Source organism: Terrapene carolina, unplaced genomic scaffold (assembly GCF_002925995.2).
Source record: "Terrapene carolina triunguis isolate 2854851 unplaced genomic scaffold, T_m_triunguis-2.0 Scaffold42, whole genome shotgun sequence".
Classification (NCBI taxonomy): domain Eukaryota; kingdom Metazoa; phylum Chordata; order Testudines; family Emydidae; genus Terrapene; species Terrapene triunguis.
Window position 1 is genome coordinate 22,996,223 of NW_020664393.1, and position 22,838 is coordinate 23,019,060.

General features: G+C 43.5%; 1 protein-coding gene across 5 annotated transcripts in view; it reads left to right on the forward strand.

Moving 5' to 3' along the window:
- Nucleotides 1-9,082: 9,082 nt before the first annotated feature.
- SNAP91 (synaptosome associated protein 91) overlaps nt 9,083-22,838 on the forward strand; it is a 129,027-nt gene continuing 115,271 nt past the window's right edge. For all 5 annotated transcript variants that reach the window (XM_024193228.3, XM_024193230.2, XM_024193232.3 and 2 more), the window contains exons 1-2: nt 9,083-9,118; nt 10,200-10,359. In XM_024193228.3, coding sequence (XP_024048996.2) covers nt 10,230-10,359 — 130 coding nt within the window. In that variant the 5' untranslated portion in view covers nt 9,083-9,118; nt 10,200-10,229. The remainder of the gene's footprint in view (nt 9,119-10,199; nt 10,360-22,838) is intronic.

The following is a 22,838-nucleotide window of genomic DNA, read 5'->3' on the forward strand; positions in this document are numbered from 1 at the left end:
GTAAAACAAATGACATTTTCCAGAGAATTAACTTCACTCTCAACTCTGACATAATTCCCCAGACACTCAGATACTATAGATCTGAGTTTTGTGTAAGAACTTACATTTTCACTTGAGTTCTGGGCATTACCTCTCAACTTTGGAGCTAGAAGTAGCTCTTAATAATAATGTGGAATACCAAGGCCATACCAGAATCAGTCAGTGGCTTAATTCCCTTATGGAATTAGAAAGATTTTAAAATTTGTCTTTGTGAGAGCTAACACACTGGATAAGATAGAATATCTGGGTTGGAGGGGATCTCAGGAGGTCATCTAGTCCAACCCCCTGCTCAAAGCAGAATCAATCCCCAGAAAGATTTTTACCCCTGTTCCCTAAATGGCCCCCTCAAGGATTGAGCTCACAACCCTGGGTTTAAGCAAGCCAATGCTCAAACCACTGAGCTATCCCTCCTCTTTACAGAATTGCATACAAACTGGAATTTAGATATCCTGTTGTAGTAAGAGGAGGCCCTGAGACATAAACCCTTGTATCAGAGGACTGGTATGAGGCCTAAGGCCTGAACTAAAGTAATGGTCAAGACTTTGCTAACATAAAGCAAAGTTAAGCTGTGAGCCAGAGGCAGGCCCTGCTCACAGAAGCTGGCAAGGAAAGGGCTGATGCTGCAAAAAGAGGCATACCTAGCAGGTACTGGACACCAGATATCAGAACATTCGCATACTTGTACATTCCACACACAAGGAACAAGCTGACCCATCCCAAAGACAGGGCCAAAAGGGTAATATGATGGATAGAGTTGTTTTGTTCGAACCAACATGTATAAGGTGAGAGGCGGCACCTTACTTCGTAGTGGGGTTGTACCTTGCTCCGGAGAGGGGTTGCACCTCAATACGTCAGGAGTGATGTGAAACTTGTTTGTATCTGTGTATAAGAATGCATCCCTGAGTGGATATCTTTGTCCAGCCTAGGGAGCAGTGGAAAGTCCCGCCACTGACTGAGCTGAATATTGCCAGGGGGCACATATTCGTAGTACGTCCTCTAGAGTAAAGTCTAGAGGGAACTATTACTGTGCTTCGTTTGACAATAAACCTGGACGACGTGCCTTCGTACCTTACTAGAGTCTGTGGTCATTGGGGGTTCTCTTGGGATCTGCTGTATCAGCTATCTGCGCAGAGCTGGGGCAGCACACAGAGTGAACGCAAGCAGCCGATTGATATCAACATTGAACAGAGCAGAGCACCATGGTAGCATCTGACAACACCTATCTTCAAGGGGGTCATCACTTTCATATAAAATATATAATATGCTATCCTCTCATAATCCAATATTATACAATGTGTTCAAGGATGGATGTGGTTCAGTTGACCAACATAGAATCTGTTAGCCCTTTGATACAACTTCCTCACATGTCCATTTCCTCTCTTTTCTGTGCTGTTTTTAATTTTCTAAGTCCTTCAAATCCATCAAAGAGGTGTTTCATATAAAATGATGAATACAGAGTCACACCCCTAACTGGTACATACGTGTTTGTATTCCTGGTAAAACTATTTCTAATTACTGATGCTTAATATATTTAAAAAAATCAAATTGAGAGTTCACAGAGTTTTGTGATGAGTTTATTTTTATCCATATGAACATATCTAGTCCACCTACTTTTTATTCTCCAGCCTTTGTGCCACTTCACTTACTTCCTCATTGGCGCTCTATCATTAGCGTATTCAAGAAGAACTACTGGGACACATATGAATAATGAGCCAAATTCAACACATTTAACAATTGATTCCAAAGGAATTTACCACTAATAAATTTGGCCCCAAACATCTGGAGATATAGTAGCTGTATTTAAAGGGATGAATTACATAGTTAAATGTGACATAATTTCCATTCATGCACAAGTGACACTACAACAGTTCATAAATTGATTCTTTCCACTACTTTGAGCACAGGTCTGGGATTGGTCAACACAAAAGTGGAAGCCCACATTAAGCAATATGGCTTCAAACATAAAAAGTAATGAAGTTTAAGGGACTATCTGCTCTCTCTCCTGTTCTAAGGCAACAAACAGATGTTTTTGGAAAACAGTTTCCCACTTCCTTGAGTATGTATCAAGTTAAAGACAAGCTGCTCCCAAAGAAACTTTGCTAGAAATAAAACAAATTGGGGAGTCAACCTAGAGGGATGCGACCCAGCTGTCCAGGAGCCTGATCCAGTGTCCACTGAAGTCATTTGGAGTCTTTCCTTTAACATCAGTGGGCATCAGATTGGATCTATATAAATATCATGCTGTCATATGGGCCAGTACCTACCAAACACAATAAAGAAGCATATGTAATAACTTTTCATAGTGTTTTTTGTTTATTCTCATGACACTGGTTACTCATTCCTGAACTAGACAACAACAGAAATTAAACAATTTTACCACTTTAAAATACCGTATATCTTGATTTCATCCTTGCATATCACCCTTAGTGTAGCTCGGGATAATATCATTCATGACTTCACAAACCTCATGGATGTTTTGGACTCCAAAATCTAACTCAGGATTCAGGTTCTGAACTGACTAAATATAACTGAAAATACCTGTGGATCTCTTTATTGCATTCTTTTAATTCCAATTTGTAATACATAAATTGAATACAGCATTAAGTATTTTCTCATTTATTTTCTCTTCAGATATTTTGATAAGAGCAGAGGCTTCTAATTTCTTCCTCCTTTCACTATAACTATCGACAATTTTTCAACATGAAGTCCACTCCTGTTAAGTGCTGACGTAGTTATTGGTGATGTAACTAGATGTTGTTCTGACAGAAATTGACAATGCCAAGATTGACCATCTTCACAAAGTAGCCAGAATTTCACACTACAGTTCACACAGGCTACCTAATGTCAGATTTTAGTAGAAAACTATATCACTATTTAAATACTTTGTCATTCCTTTAAAGTTAAAACGTGTTTTCCTTAGTGGCAGCTAGCGCTGCTCCAAGTCCCATTAAAGTGAAATTGGTAAGGACTTAGAATGGCCTTAAAATAAGCCTTAACACTTGATGTGGTGTTCTTTTTTATCAGTATTTAAATAATGATATTCCAGTTAAAAATAACTATCCTATCTTTTGAAATTCAGGACATTCTAAACCCTTGTCATTTTTATCCGACAGGAATTCAGAGTCACTCTTACTGCCACTGATGAAACATGAATAGCTGTGAAAGTTAAATGCCAGAATGTCTTCTATTGACATAGAAAGATGGTACTAGAAAATAAAGAAACCATAAACTATAGAAAAAATGTGTGCTTTTCTGCCATTATTGCCTTTTTAGCGTCCCAAAAACACTCACCTCTCATAATAAACTACTGTAAAAGCTAATGCTCCACACTAAAATGAAAGGTAAATTAAAAACATTCCTTAAAAATATTAATATATATATTTTATACAAATCAACAGTTAAAGACAACATGTATTTAAATTATAGACTTGTGCAGAGTGGATCTTCATTCATGGCGCTGCCACTCACTGTTGAGCACAGTTAACAAATAACTGGTAAATGTATGTTCCAGTGGTGCAAGTAGAATTCATTTCTTACTGGTACTCTGCACCAGCTAAAGGGGGGGGGGGTACATGACCTCTGCATGTGACCACCCACGTGACTCCTCACGTGACCTTGCCCCACCCTCAGCCCGGGGCCCCGCCCTCTCCCCCTTCCCATGATCCATCCCATGGTACCTGGGGAGCGCTCTGTCCTTCTCCCGCTGCGTCGGAGACTTCTGAACTACAGGGCTCTCTGGAACCACAGTGGCAAAAGGAGCAGAACGTTAGGCCACCGGGTGGCCCCACGCCAGCAACTTCTCCAGCGTGGCTGTACTGCCCCCAGCCCCGCCCCCAGCCCTTCCCCGCAGCTACGTCTCCTGAGTCCTGTCCAGAGTCTGTACAACAGCCCCACTGGAGGACAGGGCTGTGGGGGCAAGGCTTGGGGCGGTACAGCCGCACTGGAGGAGCTGCATGTTCTGCTCCTTTCGCCGCTGCGGTTCCCGGGAGAGCCCTGTGGTTCAGGGCTCTCCCAGGAACCACAGCGGCAAAAGGAGCATAACTTGTGCCACCGGGCAGCTGCGTGGAAGGGCTGGGGGCGGTAGGACACCGCCAGAGGAGCTGCCAGCATGGAATCACCCAGTGGCCCCATGACCTGTGTCTTTCCGATACAGCATACCGGTTATACATAGCTTACTGGTACAGCATACTGGTTATTAATAGCTTACTGGTACGGCGTACCTGACTGACCTATTTGCACCACTGATATGTTCTCATTATAAAAATATATTATAAGCAAACACACAGAGCAACCTAATTCTTATCTTGGATTTACTTATGTGAGAAGATTCAAAGCTTGCTCCTCACCTGAGTCTTTCAATCTCTTCACTTTTGAAAATACCTAGATCCTTCCCATTCCCACTGCATATGCCAAATTTTTATGGTAATTTATATAATCCAGGAGCTGAAATAATTTTTTTTTGTGAATGTTTCAACCTGAGTTAATTCTTCACCTGTGAAAACATTTGTATCTTTAAATCCATGTGTTGACTACATTAGTGATAACAGAACCTAAAAAGAAATCACCAAAGCATTGAAATTCTTAAAATTTTACCATCGTTCTCAGGTGGATTTGAATATGTAATTTGAACAGTTTTGAACATGTAATTTGCAACAGATTTTTTTGGGATGCAGTAACCTGCATTTTTGAGCCTCATTATAATATATTAACATTTCACAGCTGTCTGGCTTTCTATGACTTTAAACATCTATGGGCTCTTCTAAAAATATGTAAGTTTTGTGTTTGAGATTTTGTTTTGTGTTTTCATGGACAATACTAAATGCCCACAGAGAGCTCTTTGTAGAATAGATGAAAAGGTTGCTGTATGGTATATTTCAGACTGCTAATATTGTCTCTTCTTAAGTGAATGATTCAATCCTGATAATACATTTTTGTTTTCCTTAACTGATAATTAACACATCCTCAAAAGAGCAGAATTTGTTTTTTATAGTTTGTTGTAATAGCAGCACAATATCATTGTTTCCAGTACCATTCAATTCAGATACCACCCAACTATATTATTTTAATACAAAATTAAATTCAGAAAACTAATTCCAATTTCATAGATTCTAAGGCCCGAAGCAGGGTCAGCTCCAGGCACCAGCGAAGGAAGCAGGTGCTTGGGGCGGCCAATGGAAAGGGGTGGCACGTCCGGGTCTTCGGCGGCAATTTGGCGGCAGGTCCCTCTCTTCCTCTTTGAGCTGCTGCTGACGAGGAAGAGAGGGAGCGAGGGACCCGCCACCGAATTGCTGCCGAAGAATAAAGTGGCACAATTGAGCTGCCGCCAATCGGCTTTATCTTTTTTCCCCCCCCCCCACTTCGCCGCTTGGGCTCTCGGAGGGGGGCGGGGGCTTCGGGCGGCGCGGCGCTTGGAGGGGGCAGGGCTTCGGGTGGTGCTGCACTGGGGGGGCGGGGCTTTGGGTGGCGTGGTGCTCGGGGGGGCAGGGATTTCGGTGGTGTGGCGCTGGGGGGGCGGGTTCGGTTGTGCGGCGCTCGCGGGGGGGGGTATGATGGGGCGGGGCTCTTCTTTTTTGCCTGGGGCATCAAAAAAGTTAGAGCCGGCCCTGCATCTAGTAATGGACCAATACCATTGTCAATATTCTTTTTGTTCCTAATATATTTTAAAAACTCCTCCTTATTGTCCTTCACTCTGCTGGTGATAAATTTCTCCTTGTGTCCCTTGGCTTCCCTTATCATTTTTCTACAATTCCTAACTTCTGATTTATATTCATTACCATCAACTTTCCCTTTTGTCCATTTGTTGTATATTATTTTTTAATTTTTACAGCTGCCTTTACTTCCCCTCTCCCTAGAGGAATTTATATATTCCTGATCTCTGAAGACCCACACTTCAGGGTGTTTCAATGATGCAATGAAATTTTCCACTTGAAGGCAGAATTTTATTTAATTGTTACATGAAATTTAGAACAGTAATTTATATTATTTATGATAACATATGTGTTGCTACCTAGCTTTCAGGATTTCCTGGATTTTGATTTTCTTAGTAATGACACATACTGGCAATTTGATTTATATGCAGTTTTAAAATCCACAACTAATTATTTTAAACTTTCAACTGACATCTGAAACAGTAGTGCACTGTAGACATGGTACAATATCAATGAAACCATTAGTTCATAATCTGGGTAAAACTAAAGGATTATTGTCTTGTATTTGAGAGATGGGAAGATGTACTTATTAGGGTCCTGAATCTGGTACTATTCAATATTTTTGTTAATCACTTGGATAATGGAGTAGAGTGTATGCTATAAAATTTGAAGATGATGCCTAGCTGGTAGCACTCTGGAGGACACGATTAGAATTCAAAACCACCAGATTCTTTTGAGTAGTACTACTGCCTAGCCAGTTACTCTCCATTTTGTAGTTAAGCTTTGGATTGTTTCCTTCCTAAGTGTAGTGCTTTGAACTTGTCTTTATTGAATTTCATTTTAATATGTATGGATATATATTTTATGAAACAGTCACTAATCTCATCCACTTAAAATCAGTTAAAAATAATAGAAACCCTTCAATGTTTTTACCTATATTGCGTTTGCTTAAACCATCAGGTTCAGCTTCAGTCTTAGCCAGTGACCATCTTCTGCTTTAAGCCTGTGCAATAGTCACAGCATGGAGAAACTGGTTGCTTAAAAATGTTCTGATGCCACACAAATGAGTTTAAGCATGTAGAATTTCCAAACAATAAATTTACACCAATATAACCCTTATAATATCTGTATAGGTTCATTTAATCCACTAGAGGATGAAAGTCTCACCATGATGAAATCAAATTCAGAGCCAAATATCACCACCTTAATTCTGAAAAGCCCACTTTGCATTTCTGTTTTAATCTCTGATAACTCTTGTTTGTTTCCACTATGTTAAAAGTCCCTTTGGCCCCCTTGTGGCAAAGGTCTTCTCTACCCTCTATCTACCTGTAGTATTGTACAGTGTTTGTCACCACAGCATATGATGTCTAATCAATTGCTGTTTTAGTTTCTTTGGAACTATAAGATGTTTTTCATTTTGTTTTCAATTAGCCTTTTGCTGGGATTTCATTATCTTGTTCAATTTGCTAACTGGTCTCACCTTTAATTCTATCTGTCATCTTCTCTTACTTGTATGGAATAGTTGTCTTAGAAAAAATTCTAATTCTACTCTAGCCAATACGATACTTTTCCAAACTTGCATTAAATTTAGTATATTAATCTGGAGTCCATATTTCTTACTCAGTTCTATAATCAATGAGTCAAAAATGTTAATAGTGGAATCTCATAGTCACATACATTGACTGAATTAAAATCTCTTTAAAAAGGCTTTTAATTTTTTTAAAGCACTACACTACTAAAGTTGTGAGGGAGAAATTTGGAATAATTTGTTCAGTTCCTGTGCTTTATCACAAATCTTAATCTCCAAAATCTGTGGATAATGTGGCATCCATTAGTGCCAAATATAAGATAAAAAGATAACAGGAAGCTGCTCTGGAAAGACATTTTAATTGCACCTCTAAAAGAGGATCCTCTGTAGTGTAACTGCAATGTTGATAAGTACAAAGTAAGTATACAGTAGAAAAAATAATCCCAACTATACATACAAAATGATGGGGTCTAAATTAGCTGTTATCACTCAAGAAAGAGATCTTGGAGTCATTGTGGATAGTTCTCTGAAAACATCTGCTCAATGTGCATCAGCAATAAAAAAAACTAAATGTTAGGAACCATTAAATGATAGATAATAAAACAGAAAATATCATAACATCACTGTATAAATCCAAGGTATGCCACACCTTGAATCTGTTTGCCTCATCTCAAAAAAGATATATTAGAATCAGAAAAAGTACAAAGGGCCATGAAAATGATTGGGTGATGGAACAGCTTCCATAAAAGGAGAGATTAAAAAGATTGGAACTGTTCATTTTCAAAATGAGATGAAGAAGGGTGGAGATGATAGAAGTCTATAAAATCATGAATAGTATGGAGAAAGTGAATTAGGGAAGTGTTATGTACATAATCACATAACACACGAACCAGGGGTTACCTGATGAAAAATAGGCAGCAGGTTTAAAACAAACATAAGGAAGTACTTCATCACACAACACACAGTCAACCCGTGGAACTCATTGCCAGGGGATGTTGTGAAGGCCAAGAGTATAACTGGGTTAAAAAAATTAGATAAATTCATGGAAGATAGCTAATAGCCATTGATGAACTTAATATGGTCAGGGATGCAACACCATGCAACCCCCTCTGACTTCCAGAAGCTGGGACTGGAGAACAAGGGGTGCATCATTCAAAATTGCCCTGGTCTGTTCACTCCCTCTGAAGCATCTGGCACTGGCCACTATCGGAAAACAGGATACTGGCTAGATAGACATTAGTCTGATCCAGTATGGCAGTACAGTTCTTATGGTAACTGTAGATCAGCTGTAAGGGGCTTAAATTGACAGTCTAAATATCGGCAGTTTAAAAACTCTTGTGTGGGAGGAGGGAGTCAGAGAAACAAATATGACCTGACCATCCTCAAAAGGGCCTGGAATTCTAATGTATTTCAACATTAAAAAATTATTTTCAATACTAATTGTTTTGCAAACTGACAATGAAACGTTCCAAATTGAAAAATACCCCACCCCCATTTAAAGGGCGAGAGAGCCAGAGAGACGATGAAAGAGGCAAACCAGGCAAGGACAGAGCCGAGGGAAATGAGAGACGATGGTGCAAGAAACAAGGGGAAAAAACGGAGAGAAAACCACACAGCCGAGGGGAATTGAAGCTGAGCTACCCTAAGAGCGGGCGGAGGGGCTGTGCCTGCCTGGTAGCTCACCTTGGGGGCGGGGGCCGGCCGGGCGCTGGCGGTGCAAGCTGCTGGGTGTCCCCTTTAAGAGCGCGGCGCGGGGGGCTCTCCCTACGGCACCTAGCGGACCGCACGTCCCGGTTTGTCCGCGTCGGGTCACCTGACTCCGCCGAGCCACAAACCTGAGGAGGGGCCGGGAGGAGCAGGGGGGTGAGCGCGGCGGAGACAGCGAGGGCGGCGCGTCGGGCTGGTACATCCATCCCTCCATCCCAGCGGCGGGGCGGGCGGCGGCAGCAGCAGCAATAGCGCCGCGGGATTAGGCTAGAAATAGCGGCGGCCCCTGGGCGCGGGAGCTCCGGCGTTTTCCCGGCCGTGCGCTGCGGGCAGGCGGGCGGGGCCGCCCAGCACCTGGGGCCGGGAGCCTTGTCCCGACCCATCCCATCCTTGCGGGCAGCCGGCGGCGGAGGAGGGGGCTCGGCGCCGCGGCGGGAGGAGCGGGTGCCCTCCCTGGGAGCGGCAGCGCTGCGGGGAGGAGGAGAGAAGGACGCGGTGACAGGTCTGCTGCTGCCGCCCCAGCGCTACTGCCCGCGGCCGGGTCAGCGCGCTGCAGCCGCAGCGTCCCTGTTGAGCGCGGGGGGTGCCCTGAGCTGCAGTGGGCCTGGGGGTGGCGGGTGGGCTAAGGCCGGTGCAGGGGCCCGGTGGGGCGCATTGGAGAGAAGGGGGATGGATGTCTTGGCTGGGTGGACGCGGGGAGCGGGGCTGGTGTCTATTTCAGATGGGCGGCCTACCCTTGCCTCCCGGAGCGGTAAAGGAGGAGCGGGCTGGGGAGAGGCGCAGGGAGGGCATAACATGGCGCAATGATGTGATAATCTCCCACCAGAGAGACGCGGGGAAGGAGGCGATGGACGCTCCCGTTTGCTGCAGTAGCAGCGGCTCCGCCTGGGTATTTAATTCATTCCCTGGCGCCTCCTGGGGCTGGCAGGAGCCGGAGGGGGGCAGGTTTCCCGGAGGGGAGGGCAGTTCAGTGGGGCTGGCGGCGGAGAGGAAGGTGGGTTCCGCTCGGCAGCAGCTGTTCGCCGTGATGGTGTCGAGCTAGGGGCGCAGGTTAGAGGCGGGGACGGATGCGCTGTGTGTGTGCTGGCTTTTCTTCTGCAGTGTCTAAAATACCCCGTCTTGCCCTGGGCAGCTTCTCGTGACTGCTCTTGTAACGCTTACACAAAGGGATGGGGGAGGAAGGATTGTCCCCCCTGGAAAGGGCCTGGCTGGGTCTCCCTCGCTCAGTCATTAAACCCGGAACATCCCCTTCCTCCCCTGTGTTTCCCCGCTTGCAGAAGAGGCAGCAGCACTAACATTAGTCGAAGATGTCGGGTCAGACGCTGACAGATCGCATCGCAGCTGCTCAGTACAGCGTTACAGGATCAGCTGTAGCCAGAGCCGTCTGCAAAGCAACCACACATGAAGTGATGGGGCCCAAGAAAAAACACCTGGACTGTAAGCATCTCTTTATATAAGCATTACATGCTCGGGGCTAAGAAGGCAGCCTACGTGGTCCTTAAACTCTCTGACAACAGTACTTGCTATTATCAACCCTTTAAGTCATAAGGCTTATGAGAAATCCTGAAGGGGGATGGGTTGTATTATTGCATATCTTCTGTGCTCCCATAATATTGTTCCCTCAGCCATTTTCTCTCCTTTTGACCTCTAGCGTCAGTTCCAGAAAAGCAATTTAGTGTGTATATTAAAGACTAGAGCCTGTGAAAGGTGGGTCCGGTACCCCACACTACCTATCACTTCAGTCATGATTAGGTTAGATTTTGACATGGATACTGAATCTGGGGCTAGAGTATTGATGTATGTGGTCATAACACAAAGGTGGACTCAAAGGTGATCATGTTAAGTCAAGATGCTCGTTGAATAAGGGAGTCTAAGGCTCTTGTGTTGAGGGACCCAACTGCCTGAGGAAAGCAACTGCCTCATCTGCATATCTGATGGTGGCTCCCACAGTGCTTTGGGGGGAAAGACTGGTGGTGGCTTTGCTATTGCACATATTAGAGATTTACAATCTGTCCTGGACATATAGAAATTATTTAATATGAAACCAAGACTAGTGAATGAGGTCACTGCATCACTGAAAAACAATAACATCTCTATAATATTCTGCTTGTTTTGGCAATCTCACGTCAGTTCTCTCTGATCCAGTGTGGTTTCACTTCTGACTTTGAGAGAGAGGTGGGCAGAATTTAATCATGTGGTGTTGAGCCAGGTTTTGCTTAGAAGCTGTAGATAGATTTGGACAGAAAAGTGTGTTTGTATCCCAATGTCTTGATGCGTGTTTTTTAGTTTTGGGAACTGTGACTAAACAGTAAAACATCTTGCTAATCTGTATCTGGAAATATTGGCTCATAACTGTCTCTGTATATTAATGCTAACATTAGTCCAGTTTTGTTTAAACACTTTGTAATAGAATTATATTACTTTCTTGCTATTAGGAAGGAAGAATAACTTCTGATTGTATTTCACCTTCTAGTGCTTATTTCAGATATTCTTTGCACCTATAATCACTGTGAAAACCTTATACTTGGAATTGGTACATGCAGCAGATAGTCATTTTCCAGGTCTACTTGAACACACAAGGATAGAAGACTCATAATTTGTTCTAGGTGTTACAGTGCTGCTTAAGTTGTGTTGCCTTTTATCCGAGTACTTATTTGTTTAAAAAAATCATAGTGGGTTTAGACAAGCATTAGTACATGTTGCAGCTAGGTATGTAAATACAAGTAAACTATCTTGGTTAGTGACATAAAGCATCACACTTTCTCACAACCAAGAGAGCCAGCTGTGAGCCATATCTAGGCCATTTGACTGTATGTGGTTCACATAACCTACTCTGATTCAACAGAATCTGAGATTTAATTTGTCTTAAGTTTCTTGCCTTCATGATTAGAAGGTTAACATCACATACATGAAGCAGGTGTAAACTGATGCAGTGCTATCTTGAGTCTACACAACTCCCAGAAGCTTTGTTTTAAGCCTGAACTCTTTGCTTTCCCCCTGGACCCAATTAATATCAGTAGATTACTAACTGTAAATCCTACTGATGTTTAAATATCAGTATTAACTATTTAACTACTGATTTCTTTAGCAGATGGGATGGGGAAAAGACTGAATCCCACAGCTGGAATGGTGGGGGGAGGGGTAGATTGGGCATTCCTGCCTGGAGGGGAAATAAAATGGGAAGAGATTCAGGAAAAGACTAGAGAAATAGAAGAGGAAGTGGAAGAACAGAAAAAGCATTGGTCCTAAAGGTGAACATGTTCTCAGTGAATGAGAAAGTGACAAAGAACTTAAGTAATAAGTAAACTTCTAGTTGCTGCATAAAGGCATTATTCTACCTCTAATCTTTTATCAATGGGAGTACGGCATGTCAGTGAGTTTTGGTCAGATCCTTACTAGTATGTAGTTCTGAATTCATACCCTAATACACAGACCATAATTGATGAATTCCATTTTCCCCCTCAACAGAATTGACACCCCATATCTACGGTGAGTTCTAGGGTTTGTATTTAACTTAAATTTAAATTTTGCTCTGTGCCAAAATTGAACTTAACATGGGTTTTAAACAACTCTGTTCAGTTGTGAACAGGAATAGAATTGGATCACTCTTTCATATTGTTGGCTCTGAAGAGCTAACAGGAGTAAAAAGTAGAAAATAGATATAGATATAATTTATTGTTCCTAAAGCAGATATGACTAAATAGTACAAGGAGCAGATAAATCAATATTAAGGTGCCTTGTGTAGTTATTCTAATGATACAATTGTACCTAAAGATAATGTTTGTATATTTAGAGTGAGGAATAACAAAGTCAAAATTTCAGATTAAGCATGAAGGGAAACGGGTGGGTGGTGGGTTTTTTTGTTTTAATGTTAGAGTGTGTTAGAAGGTGCATGGAATAGATGACATTCAAAGAATCAAGTAACCAATTGAATATTCATGTGGAAAAGGTATTTCAAATGGTGGTAGGTGGAGCAATACTTCCTGTTTGTAGAGAGATTAAAAGGCTGGAGGAGAGACATGAGGTGAGTGGACTAAGTAGAGGAAAATTCTATAAACTAGGAAAGACTTCTTCTACATGTTGAAGTAAAAAGAAGGGTGGAAAGTGGACTGGGAGAGGGGTCATGGAGGGAATGGTAATGTGATATGGAATATTTTATTCCTAGGTCACTGGTTTGAACATGGCCCAGCCTACTATCAGTAGTAACAATTTTCAGTGCAGTTGTTCTGTGTTCTGTAGGTAATTTATTTTGTGGTGGTGTTTTCAGTTCTTAGTTGTCATGAATCATGTCACAAAGCCCACCACCCTTTTTGGTGCCCTTATTAGGTGTTAGGATGGAGACTGAATTAGTTTAGAGGCTGATCTGCTATCTTCTTCCTACAGTGCCACTTCCAGGTAAGGACAGATAGAGGCATATACTTGGTATCCATGAACATAGTAGCTACAGAAAAAGCTCAGACTGACCGGATTATATATAGCAGACTGCCTATGTTTTAGGTGTTCTGTGAATAGAGGGCTCTCACATCCAGTACTGTCGGTCTACCTAGTACCTCGCCAGGGTGCTATATTACTTAATCATTTTAAAGTGGTGGCGGAAGCAAGTGGGGGAAAATTAAAGGAGTTTAGGTATTTTTTTATTTGTCCGTGGTAATGCAAAGCTGCGGTGCTAAGGCCTTGTCTATGTTGTGTATGGATTTTTAGACTCTTGTAGTTAGAGCAGTGCAAACCTTTAGGGTAGATATGCTTCCATGATGCGAGTCACAGCTTACAGTTCTACAGCACGCTAACATCAGAGTTTCTAAATTGAAGAGCCCGTTGTCAAATATTTGTTCCCCATTTACATACTTAGACTTTAATCAAGTCACCCCTAAATCTTCTCTTTAAGCTAAATAGATTTAACTCCTTGAGTCTGTCATTGTACATGGTTTTAATCCTTTAATCATTCTCCTGGCTCTTGTCTATACCATCTCCATTTTATCAACATTTTCCTTGAATTATGGACCCCTGAACTGGACTCAGTATTCCAACAGTGGTTGAACCAGTGCCAAATAGAGGTAAAGTAACTTCTCTGCTTCTACTCAAGATTCCCCTGTTTATTCATGCCAGGATCACATTAGCCCTTGGGGCCACAGCATTACATTGGGAGCTCATGGCCATTACATTGGGAGCTGATTATCCACCACAACACCCAAATCTTTTTCAGAGTCACTGTTTTCCAGGATAGAGTCCCCCCCATTATATGACGCTTAGACACTTGGAATTTAAGGGGGCCACAGATGAGTTCCACTATTTAATATAATTATATAGGTCTCAACAAACATTGGACAATTGTAGAAACAACTTTTGGGCATTGTTACATAAATTCCTCAGAATACCTCTTGTGGGCTTCTGTTTTTGTTGGGAAGGAGAAAGGGAGTTCTAGAATGGCAAAATAGGCTGATGCACGCAATTGTATTTGGTAATGCCCATTTGGCATAATGGAGCCCCAAATAGGATTGTGGGTCCATTATGCCAAATGCTGAACAAACATGATCCATGCTTCAGAGTTCATGCTAATTTTAAGACCAGATACATTTTCTACTGGAGGATGACAAAGGTGGTAGTGATAGAGGCACATGGTTATATGGTGATGCGCATCTCGATGGTTCTGAGTAATCTAATTCTTAGCAAAATGGCAAATTCAAATAGACCTCAGGGTAGAAAGGGTCTGGAGGAGAGATTTCAAGGAGTAGATTACCAGTGGCTTAATGAACTTGTTCATGAAGAACATTCCATGCTTGAGGGGTGACATAGAGGCAAGTGGGAGGTCTCTGTGGAAGAAGAGGACAAATAAGTGCTTGAGCCTGGTATTGCAGCTGAAGAGGTGACAGGGAGCAATGCACTAAATTTTATGAGCAGGTATATAGGGAAAGCCTTAAACATAAGAACAAGAAACTTTATTGTGATGCAATAAAAAAGGGCAGCCAGGTGAAGGATTCACAGTGGATTATTTGTTCAGACTGGCCAGCATGATGATCAGCTGCATTTTGAGTAGACTCAAGCAGTGAAGTGGATATTGGGGGGGAAACTGGAGAGGAGGAGGCTGCAGTAGTCAAGATGGGAGTCTGGATGAAAATCCTGGCTGTATGGTCTAGAAGATCAGATCGATCAAGTCTTGACATTTTAAGCTGTCTGAAAGTATGTGGCAAACGAGAGGGGAGAATCAAATGATACCAGTTACAGCCTTGAATGTCATGGAGAACGGTAACAATGTCAACTGGGATAGTGACTTTGGAGGGAAGATGAGGATTTCAGTTTTAGCCATGTTGACTTTAAGTTAGTGAGATTTTCAGATCTCCAACAGAGAATGGGTTAGATGGAGGAGACAGGAGAGGAGCTGAAAGTCATTTGTGTAAAGATGGTATTTTAAAGCCATGTGAGTAGATGAAATTATAAAGGGAAAAGAACAGTGAAGCCTGGAGTCCTGTAGAGGTGAAAAGGGAAGTCCAACAATCTGCTGAAAGAATGACCAAAGGATGGAGTTGCTCTTTTTGACTTGTTGCCCTCCCTTAGCTCAATTGACAGTTGAGTGGAAGTACTCTGTACCTAGAGCAAATGAAATCTTGCCTCTCTTGGAGAGCAAGTTCTAAATGTATGTGATACAGGTCACCCTTTCCAGTTTCTGGAAATAAACTGGTTAGTTTGAAAGCACCTTGGTGAAGTTTGCCTCGCTCAGTGGTTCTCAACCTATTTACCATTGTAGACTGCATATGTGGCCCACAATATGTTATGTCCAATACTACCTCTATGGCCCTGAGGATGTAATGTGGGCCACAGCTCTGTGCTGATTGGGCCACAAGTTAAGCACCACTAGCTAAAGTTGTGAGGACTGAGTTAAGTCTGGAAAGTTAGTGGAATGTCAAGGCTAGCGACTAAATCTGCTGTCTTGTGTGGAAGTGGCTCTTCTGTAACTGTGTAAGACTACAATAAAATTTGCCTGTGTGTAATAGATAATCTGTTTCTTAGATTTAATACTTACACTGATATTTTTAAATGTCTTGTGATGGGGCGGATCAGCCCCGCACTGGTACCAAGGGGGTTAACCCTTTCCTCCTAGCAGAGGAAGCCCTGCCCCTGAGGCTCTGCTGGGCATGCTCCAACTGGAAGTCAGGTATAAAAGCCTGCAGAGTTGCTCAGTCAGGGCTGGCTGCTGAGGAGGAAGGATGCTCGGCAGAGGCTCCAGCCCTTATCTATGAGGGCTGAAGTGCCAGTAACCTGGACCAGAGGCCTGCAGCTGATCGGAACCCCAGGGAGTGTCTGGTGCTGGGGAACCTGGAGACTCTGATTCCATATGGACTACTGCTGCTGGAGAACTGGTAGGAAGTGACCCAGGGAAGGTAGGGGAGTGGTACCTCCCACCATGATGAGGTCAGCATGATTCAGGAGGATTTCCCACTGACCCAGTGGCAGACTGCTCCACTACAGGCAGTGCCCTGGGTCAGGGCCTGGTGGAGTTGGGTGGGCCCGGGCCGCCGCCTCTTGTGATGGCCCCCAGTTACCTGACCCCTGTTTTGCCTCTAAAGGGGGTAGCGTAGACTCTGGCTGCTAGGCCGCACATCTCACTAAGGGAGGGGGGGATCAGGTGAACTCTGGACATTGGGCCACACTGCCCTAGGGGCATGTTGCGTGGACTCTGGCCATTAGGCTGCATTACCCCATTTGGGGAGAGGCAGTATATGGACCCTGGCCACTGGGCCACACTGTGCTGACTACCGGGGGAGGAGTAAAAACAGACATAGGCGTAGAGAGGTGGGGTTACCTCTTGTGCCCCCTCCCCCAACTTAAGGGGTCGATGAGGTACAAAATCTTCCACATGTCTATATTTTAAGTATGGCTTATAAATAAAGGTTGTAAAAGGCAATAAGTAGTTCAGTTTAATCTGTGTCTCGGTTACAAGTAAGGGAAGAGTTTTGGAGTCAAACATAGTTTGTACTTGCATAGCATTTTTGTTCACTTACCACTGCTCTATGGATGGCCTACTATTGTTTAGTAGCGGGGTGGCCCCAGCGCTGAAATATTCATGCACCTACTAGCCAAAAACGTGATATGAAATAGATCACCATGCTGATAAGTACTGCCTTTCTAGGGCTTGTCTAAACATGGGGTTATTCAGGAAAAGCTATTGTTCTTTTAATCCACATTGTCTTGCAAGTGTAGATGAGCCCATAGACTTTGGTGCAGGGGAAGGTACTGTGACTGCCTATCTGCTTATGGGCTCTAGCTTTAGAAGTCTCTAATGTATATCTGAAACAAGAAGACACCCAGTCTCCTTCTGTAAGATTGCTTCTATGGCTGCTGGAAAAACTGAAGTTCCTCTCCATGAGTTGCCATCTTATAAGGCAAAGGGGTTGTTTTTCCGTCATGGTTTTAAATTCACAAGTCTAGTCTTCTAAATTCTGCCCCTTCACCAAAACCAAAAATATCCTTTCGCAGCCTCTTCAAGTGTCTCTGCTAGTACTCACTGCTTCCTCTGGTAGGAGTAGTAGGAGACCTGTTAGGGCTATCTTCCTGCAGACTAAGGAAGACAACACTTCATTGACTTGCCCTCTGGTTCATGTTTGGAAGATTATTTTCACAGCCACAAGGACTAGAATTTCTATAAAATGAGATTGATATCTGCAGAAATCAGTGGCTTTAAGCCCTGTACCTATTACCAAGGAAACTTTTTTATGCCCTTTGTTGGTGAATGGGTTTTTCATACTCTTCTACATGATAAGATGTGCAAGTAGTATATTCAGGTCATCTTGGCATACAAATGATCTGAACTGGGAAGGAAGAAGGGTATCCGAGATGGAGGTCAACTGCCACATAGTGTTATGTTTTTCTTCTTTGTCATAGCTGCGATGAGTTCTAATTCTCCCAGTCTCTCCCTACCGCATGTCCTTTTGTCTGTATACAGACCAATATCCCTATTGCATGTGAGTAGCCTGGTAACATGGTTCCATTGGTAACCCATCAGAATGTTTTGTAGAGAGTAGTGCTCCATAGTCTTTTTATATACAGGGTTGGGTTTTTTTCTTTTGGCTGTTCCTGCGTGAGCAGTCTCAAAATGAGATGAGAAGCCTTCTGTCCTCCCTGCTGGAGTTTGTCAGTCTTGTATATACAAGTCTTGGATTTGCTGGGGGACCTGCAAGCTACTGCGTGAGAGAAGACTATGTTCCTCATAGGTGGTGGAAGCTGGGGCAAAACTTTGAGCCTTTTGATAGTGGAGACTAACTCCTCCATCCAGGAGGATGGCAGGATGCCAAATTATTTAAAACAAAGCTTTGGTTATGCATTAGTCAGACAGCCATAACTTGATATGGAACTTAACTGCTGAGTCTCAAGAATCCTTATTTAAAAGATGATTGAAGGTAATGACAGACCAACTTAATGATCTAGTGACTTACTGCACCCATCTCAATTTTTGTTTTGTTTTGTTCTGAGACCGCTACAAACTCTGCTGAGCACTTGTCCTCCTTCCTGCTGGTTTGAGGTTTCCTTGCGGGAAGAGATCTCAGGGTCTTCCCCTCTCTGCCCCACAGCCAGCCCTGCTTCCCCCCGGGGGTCCCTGGAGAGGGAGTTGCCAGCCCAGAGTAGGCAGGAGCACACGAACTGGGCACTCCTGACCTAGTGATGGCACAGGCTTTCCTGGCTCAGCAGGGAGCTGCAGCAGCTATTGTGGGGAGGCTCACTTCAGCACTTCCAGTCCTTGGATGCTGCTGCCAGCAGTAGGGACCAGCCTCTCCACAGCAACTCTGCATCCTGGACTGTGTACGGCTTCCCCATTCTACCTAAATGAGTCCTTGGACCTGCCTCTCCTTCCTGTTGGCTTGAGGCTTCCCACAACACTAAGAGGAACTGCTGCGGGTTCCAGCAGGAGGTAGATTGGGACCTGGAGGCTGGCTGTGCTCCCTCCAGAGCACCTGTCTCCCTCACCCTGCGTCTTACCCCCTCTTCCCTTTTGTCCTTGGTGCAGAGAAAAGCTTCTGTGGGCTCTGGCAGGTCGTGGGGCAGAGTGCCAACACACTCCTAGCCATATGAGAGACATGGTAGATAACAGATTGCTGTATAGCCACCTGTGCATGCAGCTTAAAGGGAAGGGTGCAGTGCTAGCTTGTTTGCTTACCTCAAGGACACAGGTGGACAAAGGTCAAGTGTAAAATAACATTGCTTTTTCCTTTCCTGTTTAAGTATATCCTTAATATATTGACATGTGTAAATAATTAATAATGTTCTAAATATTTGGTTTGAATATGGTCCATTAACAAGTCAATTAACTAGTTCCACAGAAAGTAAACAAAACTCCGTCAAACAAAGGCTTTATACTGTTCTGAGGCCAGCAATCATGGGCTCTTTGGGAACAATAGGGAAGCAAATAAGTTGAGGTTACTCCACTGAGAATGCCCTGCCAGCAGCATCCAAGTATTGAAATTTTGGAGACTGTTCAAATATCTCTCTGCAGCATAGATACAGTGGATTGCAAGGTGTTGTGGATACCTCCTAAGTTCTACATGTGTGGCTGCTCAGTGACTCTGCATTCCTTTCTTTGAAAGATCTTGGGAGCTGCGTATTCACTAGAGATTCCTCATGGGGTCAAACAGGGTTCCGTTGCTTCTCCTGCTCAACCTGTATATTAGGGCACTAGGGAGAGTGAGGCATTAAGGTCATAGTAACCTCAGCATGCTGATGAAACTTGGCTTGTTTTTCTTTTCCAGCAGGTCCAGGTGATATAGTTGTCTTGTTTTTCCTAGTTCTTGGCCCAGAACTAGTTTGCTTTGTCTGTTGAGGGAAAAACAGGAGTGATGCTGGCTGGCAGGAGGAAGTAACTAATGGAATTGATGGACATTGGGACTACTCCTTATATTAGTGGACTAAATCGACCTCATGCCAGACTAGATTGCCATCATAGTTCTTTTAGATTCCAGGTAGCAGCAGTTGTTAGCTATCTTTTTCTATTTTAAAAAGAGATTGTTCTGATTTCTTGGTGCAAAACTTGCTCACCAACCTCCAGGAAGCATACCTCACTTTGGGCTATACTTAAAGGCTATGAGGGAGCTTTGACGAGTGGAAAGAACCTGCTTAGTGGAATAGGTCAGCATTAGCTGGTTACATCTCCCGTCTACGAAGCATTTCCTTCTGATTTTGAGTGCATTAGAAGGTGAAGGCAACTGTCCGAGGGACATACAATATCCAAGTATGCTGCTTTTGTGCCCTTACTATGCTTCTGATTTCTGTGCTGGGTGGGTGGCATTGGGCATATCTCTATTCCTGATGAAGTTTTCTGGCTTCTTGGATGAGGCTCAGAGATGGGTGGAAAAACTTCCTTTGAAAGGGAAGATATCTTCAATGTAAATACATGGTATTCTTAAATAAAGGACTCCATATCCATTGGAAGATCTGAGACTCGCTCCTCCTGGATGCAGAGAAAATAACAATATAGCATTCATTTTCATGTTAAACCCTTCACTTGATGGCTTTTACCTCCTCCTCCTTTCAAGGTACTTCCACCTCTTTGACAGAAGGTGGAGAGGTAGAGAAGCACTTTTTGGGCCACTGAAACATCCACTGCCCAGCCTCAGATCTGTGGTATTGCCAGAGAGTCTTGCAACAGCATACACTTGTTTGACTTCTCTCCTTTTGGGGAACATTTCATACCTTAATTTTTTTGTAACAGGAGGTTGAATTAGCATTTTATTCACTTAGCATGAATGGAACTGCTTTGCATATACAATCTCTTAATTCCCTCTTCCCCCTGTTTCTTTTCAGGGATTCCTCGCGTAAGGCACCGAGGAGAGCTGAGGTAGATTCCTGGTTAAGGGTGGGGGTAACAGAAGAGAAGTTTCTGGTTTATGATACTGTCTCATAAATGTAGAGGGAGCATCAGTCCCACTGTGGCGTTTTGGAAACTAAAATGGCATGAGGAACTGAAAATTCAAATCCCACATGTTCGCTGTCATTCCTGTTCTTACCACTTAATTCTGGTTTGGAACTCTGATTTTTTTTTTTTTAATGCCTATTTTCAAATTTCATTTGCAGAAACTTATCAAAAGTACCTACTTTCTTATGTAGGCAACAGTCAGTACCAGAAAATTCCTTCCCCAGGGCTTTTCTATAGCATGAAAAGTATCTGTACTCAAGTGCTTGGCAGTGGCTGGTGGCTACCTCAGTGTCAAGGCATGTAAGTGTACATTTATCTAGACTGGATGGTTCAAGCTCACATACTGAGAGAGATGGAGGAATCTGACTTGTTCTGTTTTAATTCCCATGATAGAAGGAAACCTAGTCATCACTTTAGGAGGCACCATCAACCTTCAAGAGTAGCCCCATATGTTACTCTGAAGTTCTTTAGACTGCTGGGTTGCTCCGGGGTTTGATTGCCACACTGAATTGGGAATGTGGGTGAGATCAATTGGGGAATGTGAAATGGCTGGTGATATCTGTCTGGGGATTGGTCCTGCTTTGAGCAGGGGGTTGGACTAGATGACCTCCTGAGTTCCCTTCCAACCCTGATATTCTATGATAGTGGCATTAGTATGCTGATGATATCCCACTCTAAATTTTTTTCATTAGACCCAGACAATGTGGTTGCTTAACTTTTTCTAATGTCTGGCCAATACTGGACTTGGATAAGGGCTTGATGGCTGAAGCTGAACCAGGCGAAGACATGGAAGATGCTGGCAATTGTTAGATAGCAAACCAGACTTGCCAGAGGTAGTATCAGTCCCTATATTGAGGGGCTACACCTCCTTGTTTTGAAAGCCTGCAAACTCATGGTCCTAATGGATCCTCAACAACAAATTAGCTTGATCACTATTTTACAGCATGTTTATTATTGTGGTATGAGTACATTACAACAACTAAAGTTACACTTGCTGCTTGGATTTTTGTTAGTTTTTCCATTTGAGTTTTGCATCTTGTTTTGAAGATGGTGGGTTTTGTGGTCATTCTGTACTCTTTGGGAATGAGTTAACGATTCCTCATCAGCTGCCAAGAACTGTATCTCTTGTGCTCACAAGTCTTATTCTTAAGGCTGACAAATTCACTCTTAGAGGAAAGTAGCTGTTGTAGGAGGTTGTAGTCATTGGGAGACTTTCTTTCCCTAGTAGCTGGAGGTAATGCCATTTATGGCATTGAAGAATGGGACTGAAATATCCAACTTGACTGGGTACTCGACAGGCAGCCAGTAGATGAAGATAGAGCAGCAGTATGGCGTGCTTTATGAAATACTACTAATTCAGTAAGCTAAACACACACAAGGCTTTTTAGGGTTGGCATCTTCATAGGTATGGTGAATGGCAACCAGGGCCGGCTCTAGGTTTTTTGCCGCCCCAAGCAAAAAAAATTTTGGCTGCCCCCCATCCCAGCCCTGGGCTCCTCGCCGGCCCCCCCTGCTGCCCCGGCCCTGGGCTCTTCCCCCCCACCCACACCCCCTGACACCCCAGCTCTGGGCTCCCTCATTCCCCCCCACCATTGCCCCACACACACACCTCCTGCCGCCCCAGCCCTGGGCTCTCTCCCCCCCCCCCCCACCTGCACCCTCCTTCCGCCGCAGCCCTAGGTCACTGGTAACTCGCTCCCACGGCAGGTCATTCAGCAGGAATTTTAGATGTGCACAGAACACAGACAGGATTGGTTCCCATATGGTTACAGAACTGCAGTAAAGTGGAACAATTTTCAGCTTGTGTGATTGGAGGATATCTGGATGTATATTATAAGGCTGTCCTACATAAATGAAGAAAAGTTGAGGTGCCTTTATTATTCTTTTGTTCCTCTCTTTCTTTCTATGGGGAATTTGCCAATGCAATATCACTGTCTTCCTTTTAAACAAACAAACAAACAAACAAACAAAAAAGGCAATGGCTGTTGAAAATAGCAATTCCAGTCCTAATAACCAC